This window comes from Microtus ochrogaster (assembly GCF_000317375.1).
Source record: "Microtus ochrogaster isolate Prairie Vole_2 chromosome 14 unlocalized genomic scaffold, MicOch1.0 chr14_random_1, whole genome shotgun sequence".
NCBI lineage: Eukaryota > Metazoa > Chordata > Mammalia > Rodentia > Cricetidae > Microtus > Microtus ochrogaster.
This window is the reverse complement of record NW_004949096.1, coordinates 34,020,850-34,029,465: the sequence shown is the minus strand read 5'-3', so window position 1 is coordinate 34,029,465 and position 8,616 is coordinate 34,020,850. Positions and strand designations below refer to the sequence as shown.

The 8,616-nt window shown below is 45.3% G+C and overlaps 1 protein-coding gene across 1 annotated transcript in view; it reads left to right on the top strand.

The window, feature by feature from the left end:
• Window positions 1-7,795, top strand: part of Cep152 (centrosomal protein 152) — a 59,664-nt gene extending 51,869 nt beyond the window's left edge. The window contains exons 24-28 of the mRNA XM_026787640.1: window positions 1,085-1,181; window positions 1,877-1,980; window positions 4,136-4,292; window positions 4,497-4,609; window positions 6,566-7,795. Coding sequence (XP_026643441.1) covers window positions 1,085-1,181; window positions 1,877-1,980; window positions 4,136-4,292; window positions 4,497-4,609; window positions 6,566-7,530 — 1,436 coding nt within the window. The 3' untranslated portion in view covers window positions 7,531-7,795. The remainder of the gene's footprint in view (window positions 1-1,084; window positions 1,182-1,876; window positions 1,981-4,135; window positions 4,293-4,496; window positions 4,610-6,565) is intronic.
• Window positions 7,796-8,616: the final 821 nt, after the last annotated feature.

Below are 8,616 nucleotides of genomic sequence, written 5' to 3'. Positions count from 1 at the left end.
TAATATTTGACCTGGATTGGAACACTATCTTGCTAAGCCCTCTGCAGTGGTTGTGATTTATATATAGTAATATTTAACATTGTACACCGTGATCATAAAAGAGTTGCTTTATTTACTTAGAGGCAGGATCTCATTACATAGCCCTGGCTGGCCTAGAACTCACTTTGGAGGCTTAAACGACCTTGAATTCACAGAGATCCACCTGCGTCAGCCTCCAGAGCACTGAGGTTAAGAATGTGTTGCCATGCCTGGTGTAGTGTTTAGTTCATAGGCTCTGCTGCTAGGCTGCTTTGTTCAGTCGCTGAGCACTGATGTGCCAGATAAAATCTGTTAAGATATGTAACACTATCCTCATTTTGCATGTGGGACAAACTCAGGCTTCGAAAGATAAGGAATTTGCTCAGGCCCATCCAGCCAGCAAATTGAGTTAGTGCTTACTTAATCTTGGATCTGCACCCTGCAGGGCGCATGTTTTACTTCATAGCCCTTGGGCTCGGTTAGCCTCTCCTGAATACATTACTTATACCATGTAAAAGAATGGCACATACTTTGGGGTATTTTCTGTTGAGGTTCTTGCTTAACGATTTTTTTTTTTTTTATGATCATAAACTGTACTAGGGACTGAGCATTGGGGAATGTAGCTTGCTGGTAGAATTCTCGCATACCATGTACACCACTGAGTTCCAGATGAAGCACTGCAAAAAACGAAGCAGACCCATTCTGGAGAGCTTCTAGTTAGCTGGGAAGGTCAGCACACGCACACCAGACAGTTGAACACCAGTTTCAGGATGTGTGCAGTGGAGGTGAAGAGGAAACATTTTAAATGTTGAGAAACTGCATAAGGGAAGATGGAGTGCAGGGCTCACTGGGGAGTGAGAACACGGGAGAGAACTGGTCCAGTGCGGGGCTCACTGGGGAGTGAGGACACGGGAGAGGGGGGGCTCACTGGGGAGTGAGGACACGGGAGAGGGGGGGCTCACTGGGGAGTGAGAACACGGGAGAGAACTGGAAAGTCGGCAGCCCCCTCTGAAGGTGCTTTCGTGGGAACTTAGGAAGGAAGATTAATGCTCACTTTCTGTTACAGAAGAGAACAGCAGAGTGATTGAAGAACTAATAGAGGAAAACAATGACATGAAGAACAAGTTGGAAGCCCTGAGGGCCCTGTGCAGATCACCGCCACGGTAAACCTTTATAGTTAAGACCATTTTGTTTCTAAGCACCTTGGTAATTAGTAGAAACGTCATCCTGGGTGTGTTTAATATGTTATTCACATTGAACAGATTCACAGGAAAGGCTGCATTAGTGCACTGTTTTCTGTTACTTAGGCTGTTTATATATACACGCCATGTGTATGATGTTCAAAAAGTTAGGATTTGGGGCTTATTGTGGCCCTTCACTAATAAGAGCAGAGAAACCTTTCCCTGTGTTACTGGGAACCTCCTGCACTGTGCCCTTCAGTGGCTCTGTCCATTTTCATCTCGTGGATTTGCCAGTGTTTACTTAGGCAATCGTAATGTTGATTTGTTGATTTCCTTTTTCTGTTTTGTTCTTGAGACAAGGTTTAATGTCCCCAAGGTTGGCCTCAAATGTAGCTCAAGATTACCTTGAATTAATTTCAGCCTCTATCCAGTGAGTGCTGGGATTATAGGTGTGTACCATGAGTCCTGATTTCTGGGGATGGAACCCAGGGCTTCCCTCTACCACCAGAGCTTCCGCCCCGGCCTTCCTCTTATATTAAATAACCAAATAATGGCGTTCCTTTGTGTGGAACCTGGGCACATCTCAGGTTGTATTATTATTGTAGGAATGAATGTAACTTATCAGGTGATGCTGTTATCACAGCCTCTGTTGTTTTGTGATCTGTTGTTGTTCTTAGGTCGCTGTCTGAAGGAGCCATTGAGACCTCATGGCCGCCATGCAGTAGGCAGGCCTTGGAAGAACTCCGTGGGCAGTACATTAAAGCGGTTAAAAAAATTAAACGTGAGTCCCTAAAGAGATTGTCAAGATCCTTGCTGCTGTAGGCCTCTTGCACTGTTGGGAAATGGAAACTCAGGGTTTGTCATTTTAGTGAATTTTCCAAACTGCCTTTTCTTCAGCCTTAGATTATTGATGTCCTCTCAAAACTGCACAGTAATGGGTTAGTTTGCCCACGTGACACAAATGGGTTTTTTTCTAGCATTTACTTTTATTCTATCTGTATTCGAGTTTGCCTGTGTGTGTGTCTGCACCATGTGCATGCCTGCTGCCTGTAGAGGCCGGAAGATGGTGTCAGATCTGCAGGCACTGGAGTTAGGGATGGTTATGGGCCACTGTGTGGATGCTGGGAACTAAAGCCTGGTCCTCTGCAAGAGAAGCCACTGCTTTTAACCAGTGAGTCATCTCTAGTTCCCAAGAACAGTTACTTTTATATTCTTGATTATCATTTTTTGGTCTTTGTCTAGTCATCAGAAACAAATTGCCTTAAAATGTAATAACCTCACAACATAAAAACTTGCACCGAAGAACATGCGACGGAAGACTGGAACATGGCTCAGAGGCAGAGCTTCCGCAGCCTGTGCAGGAGAGGGCAGAGGAGGGCGGGGAGAGGCCAGTGTGTCACCTGCGGCAGCTTCCTGTTGTAGACAGAGGGACTGTGGGAGAATCCAGTTAGTGTTATTCTCTCTTATTCCAGCGACTCCAACTCTGCCACGGCTTCGTCAGCACCAGCCACTCTGTAGAGCAGCTCAGGGATTCCAGGGCTCCTGCGTTTCAACTACAGAAGTGCAGGGCATGGGTGTGGGTCTCAGTACAGCAGTCGGGGTCTGTAGAGGAACATACTTTCCTCCTAAAATTGCTTTCACAAAAGGCAGGAAAAGTCTCAGATTCTAATTGTTGGGTATCAGAGTCCCTTGTAGATGTGAAAGGTCGATCAGCACCATCAGTGAGATTTCTTAGTTCTTTGTGCTAGCAAAGGGCATAGTTAGAACAAACAGTTCTTACATGTTTCCATTGAGAAGTAGAAATTAAGCCGTTTTCATCCTGATATAACACACGTTATGTTTTAGTTAACTTTTAGAAGGGTAATTGGAGGTTTTGTGGCAACATCATTTTAATTTTCTCATCGGAAAGAAGGGACAGTGGACCCCCAGTTAGCATTGTCCATAGAGCATCTAATTTTCAGAAGTTTACTGGCACCGGCAGGGCAGCCCTGTGTGAGAGCCATTCCTAATACAGTAAGGTGTCAAGTGCAGCCCTAGATCTAGGTTTTAAAAGTTAGCTTAACCAGCAGTAGCACGAATGAAAGCCACGCTGACGAAGAGAAAGGTATGGAGTAAGACTATGTGCCTTTCAGAAGGGAGCACGGTTCTCCCCGCTCTGCAGCACACCTTGTACAGACCCCGTGAGTTGTTTACTCTTCCATAGATAAGCGCCGGCTAAGGATGTGTAGCACGGTTAATACAAACCCAGAGACAGATATTGGGCTTCAAACTGAAGATCAGAAAAACACAGCAGCCAGCCACCAGAGAGCTCTTACCTCTATGAGATCTTCAGACTGAAAGAGCAATCCTGTCTCCTCCCATTTTATATTCCTCTCTAGGGCTGGGATTAAAGGCATGCACCACTACCACCCAGTTTCTATGACAAACTAGTGTGGCTTCTGGGATTAAAGGTGTCCCACCACTGCCTGGTCTGTATGACTGACCATGTGACTGTTTTACTCTCTGATCTTCAGGCAAGCTTTATTTATTAAAATACAAATGAAATAGCACTACAAGAATGGACTAGAGATTTCTAGAACACAGAGAATATGAGTTTTCCTCCTTTCCAGTGTCTGCCTTTCTGCTCACTCCCTTTCTCAGCAGAATCATAAGGCACAATAGAACCCATGTTCCTGCTCACTGCATCGAGTGCCTTAGAATATGACAGAATACATCGTGGTTTTCCCCAAGTGCAGCCATCTCCATCTGTTAGGGCTAACAGTGCTTTTCTTTTGAGTCCACCAAAGTGCACTGGGAAGTATTCTGTTCTAAAGACCATGGAAAGCACAACGTTTAAACCATGCTTCCTTCACCTCATCTGCCAGAAAACTGGTCTGAAGTTTGCACCGCCTGTTTTTGGAAAAACAGTGAAAGTTGGGGTTCTCCACCCTCTGCAGGTGACATGCTTCGATACATTCAGGAAAGCAAGGAAAGAGCTGCAGAAATGGTAAAGGCAGAAGTGTTACGGGAACGGCAGGAAACTGCCCGGAAGATGCGCAAGTATTACCTGACTTGCCTTCAGCAGATCCTGCAGGATAATGGAAAGGAGGAGGGGTGAGTTCAGTCCCGACCGACCGCACCAGGGCTGTGTGCCGTTGTTTCCTTAACCACAGAATTAACTGTTTAGGTGATCATGAAGTTTAGGCTGGGTTTCCCTCAGTGTTGGCAGAACTTAATAATGGAAACAATCCCAGGACTGAGGAGTCTTGTGTGTTTCATTTAAACTGTTTTGATTTTATATTATGGAATGCCCCACAGAGCTGAGAAAAAGATTATGAATGCTGCTAGCAAACTCGCTACAATGGCAGAGCTGCTGGGGACGATCGCGGAGTCAGACTGCGGAGTCAGGTGTGCACAGGCAGGCCCCTCAGGTAGGTTCTCTCTTCACGTGGATATCCTGTGTCCTCTGTATGCAAAGGGGTGGCTCTGTAAGGGGTCAGAGTTGACTTAGAAGGTGGTACAAGGAGTAAGGAGAATGGAGAAAACTGGTTGTGGTTTCCACAAGTAGGCTGCATAGCCTCACCAGCTGCCACTGTGGCATCCATCCTGAGAAGTGGACAAGATTTTAAATGACAACGCATGAAAAAAAGGCAAAATTGTAACTAGATTTCGAGTGGTTGCAGTTGATAGACGGAAGTTGTAGGATGTGTGAGAAAATGGGAAACCTCAGCTCAAAACTGCCCCACAACAGCAAAAGTAGGAGTAAACCTATTTCACATGTGGGATCGTGTGTCCCAGGAGAAGCAGTGGCCCATGGGTGCCAGTGATGAGCTGGTGATGTAGACAGTGCCCACGTGGAAGCACTGCTTTTATTTCTCCCCTTTCCTTCTCCCTTCTCTCTAATTTCCTTCCCTCCCCCTCTCCTTCCCATTTCGTTTCTCTTTTCCTTCCCCAACCGTAGTGTTGGGCCAAGTGGAAGCAGAGCAGGTATCTGGATGTGAAGAATGTACTTGTTAGCCTCTATCCCTGAGCGTCAGCTCTCAGGTCTTTCTGCCTCCTTGGAACACAGCTCCTCAGTCATGCAGCACAGACAGACACTGCATTCAAGACATCTAAGAGATAAACAGTTAACAAGAATCATCATTTATTTAAAGAACATCGTCGCGAGAGAGATGCAGAAACAGATGCAGAACAAAGCTAACAGAATGCGTACCTAAGACAAGAATACTTCAAAAGCAGAACCTGAGGATGTTCAGCAGGATAGTAAATGTTCTTAGAAAGATGTAAACTTTAGGAAAGCAGAGAAGAAATGAATATATGACTTCCAAACTACTAGAGGAAAATCTTTTAAGAAAAGGTTTAGACTACCAAAATCAAGGAAGAGAAAAGGCTAGAAGACATGCATAAACAAACACTAAAAGTAGTTTGCAACATCAGCAACCACTGGATGTGAATGGGGTAAGGTCTCGTAAAAATAGAACTCAGGGTAACAGAATGATAACAAGGAGATGAAATGGGGCCATTAGAATTTAAACGTAATCACGTGAGTGGACAAAGTAGCACACACATTAGAGGGGCCGTTATAATGAGATGGTCTCCCATGAGACTGAATAGCACAGCTTTAGTGTCTCAAAAATAAACGCTGGTAGAAACACAGAAAGATTACTGTTTCCCAATTAGACATGCTTAACATGCTCTTGTGGAAATTCAGCTTCTGACCTTCTGGTCACCTGGCAGCAGAGATTGTTCAGGCACCCAGAATGTTTCTCTCAGAGTCACAAGCGTTACTTGTGGAGGTTTTCGATTGGTCGCTTGAGGTACAAATGGCAGTGGCAAGTAAGAGAGCCATCCTTTGGTGTTAGAACAAGGATGTGAAAATCATGTGTCCAGGAGAACCAGCTTCTGTCAGTCAACTCAGGGTTGCAAGATGACCACTGAAATACAGTTCTTTGGCTGTTTTTCCTCCGATCCAGTGCCCTGTCCTGACTTACAGAGAATGCTCGCCCTGAGCACTAGAGAGATGGGGTTGTTCTCCTGGGTTTTCTTTGTCAGAAACTTCATGCTTGACCTCTGACTCAGAGCAACGTTGAATCGCCGTCAGCTCTTAAAATATTGTAGTACCTACTTAAAAAAAGATGGCATGCTGAAAATAAGGCTTCCTTCTCTGGTGACTCCAGCAGTTGTCAAGTTGACATAACACTAGTCAACACAGTTTGTAACGTTTCAGCCACAAAAACTACCATTTCTATGGACATGAGTAAAAGAAAATTTTATTTGTCTAGCACTGATGCATTTTCTTTAATAATACACAAAATTTTGTATTCTCTATAAAGTGTTAATTTTCTCTTAATTCTTTCTTGTGCTCCTGTTTGTTCTTTTGCAAATAGTAGCATTTCCCTTGACTTCAGAGATGCTGATGGGCGTTGAAAGATCAGAAAGGAGCGGTGTGAATCAGAGTATTCCACATTACAGTGAACGCAAACCAAACAGTGGGAAAACCATCCCCAGAAGTGTGTGTGAGCAAGTTCCTAGGCGGACGGCTGCATCTGGTTTACAGAGGCGCTTAGAGGATCCAGAACACAGAGAGAGAAAGCCCGTGCCTTCCACAGCTTCGCCTTCAGACTGTCAGTGTGGGGATGGGAGCTGCAGGCCCCCAGACATCTTGGCAAAGAACGTTGCTCCTGAGTTTATTCCATGCAGGGGTGAAGGCGGCTTGGATTTGCGCGAGAAGAAAGACCCACCCAGTCGAGCTGGCTCTGAGTCACTTCTTCATTCAGCCACCCCTTTCCTCAGAACTGCCGAAAAGAAGTCTTCACCTAGATGCGCTTCAGGATCCGTCCACTCACGTCTTAGAGGTCCCAGTGAGATGCCAAGGTTCAAAGAACTTATGTGTACCGAGAGTGCCGCATCTGAGAAGAGTCGGGGTGTGGGCACTCAGGACCCTCCAGTGAAGGATGGAGGGGGCCCCAGTGTCTCTCCAGGCTGTGGCAGTCGGGCTGGGCTGTCTCTGGACGAGAGCTCCCAAAGCACTCAGGAGGTTCTGGGGGACTCTGTTCAATTGCAGCAATTCCCAGCAGTCTGTCTCCCAGATGCCCAGAAAAGTGATCTGGATTGTCAGAGTGGTTACCCTGCAGAACTGCCCAGAGAAGCCCTGCATTCCCAGCAAAGGAGGATGGGCGCGCCTCTGGGCCACTCACCCCAGCAGGCCACTGATACGTTAAAGCCAGCCTTCAGAAAACTGAGTGGCCCAGGACTATCTTCAGTGTGTCAGAAACCTTCGAGAAAGTTAGCTGCTCCCCTGACTAGCCAACAAGATAGTGGCTTTGACAGCCCATTTGCCAATCTAGACTAATCATGTGCCCTAGTTTAGAAGAATCACTACTATTTACACGAGGGGCTGGATGGAAATCCTTTATACTGAAAATCAATTCCGGGGTCTGCCAGTTTTCATGTGCCCGAGTAAAGTTTTCTCATGCAATCACTTGAGGTTTGGTGTTGCCTTAATCTTGAGGGCCTGGGTGCTGTGCTGTGTGATCTGCTTCTGTGTGGCACTTTCGTCAGTTGCCCGGCCCTCTGCTTTTATATTTATAAGCTGACTTATTTGCAGTGTTAAAGTATTTAATAAAGTTGTGTGTAATCTGTAGATTTGTCATGATTTATTTTGTAGTTTATAGTCTAGAAATGGTATTTTGACATCATGCTTGAAATCGACTCAAAAAGTACAGACTTGATTACTTGTGTATGTGACCAGCCAGATGTAGTGTTAAGCTCAACTCATAAATATCAGTATTTGTGTATTAGTTTTCACTGATTTTCCTTATGACTGTTTTTTGATCTATGCATTGTTTGGGAATATGTCACTTTATTTCCAAGAATTTGGGAACACCCCTCCCCCCAACACACCCTGAGTTTTTCCCTATTTTCCATTGTTTTTGGAGAATATAGTTTGAAAGATTCCAGTTCTTTTATTGAGGCTTGTATATGGTCTCTGATAGCTTTCAGTGTGCAGTAGGCTTATGGTTAATGGCATTGCCAAGTCTGCCGTGACTGTGCTGATAGTTGTGCCTTTTGGTCTGGGAAGCATGGGATATGGAGAGCTGCGGCGAGGTCTCAGTGCTTCAGAACACTTGCTTTCCTGGTGGAGGACTTGAGTTCAGGTCCCAGCATCCACATGAGAGTGGCGCGCACCTCTGTCTAATGCCAAGTCCAGGAATCCAAAGCTACCATCTGTCCTCTGCACACGTGTACACACACACACATACAGACACATAGGCGCACACATGCAAACATACAAACACATACCCTCACACACAGAGACATAAGCAAATACAGTCACACATGCAGACATAACACAGATGTGTATGTAAATGTGTAAGATCATTTCTTACTGTGTGGGGTATGTTCGTTTCTGACTTTAATCATACATCTCTCAGTTCTG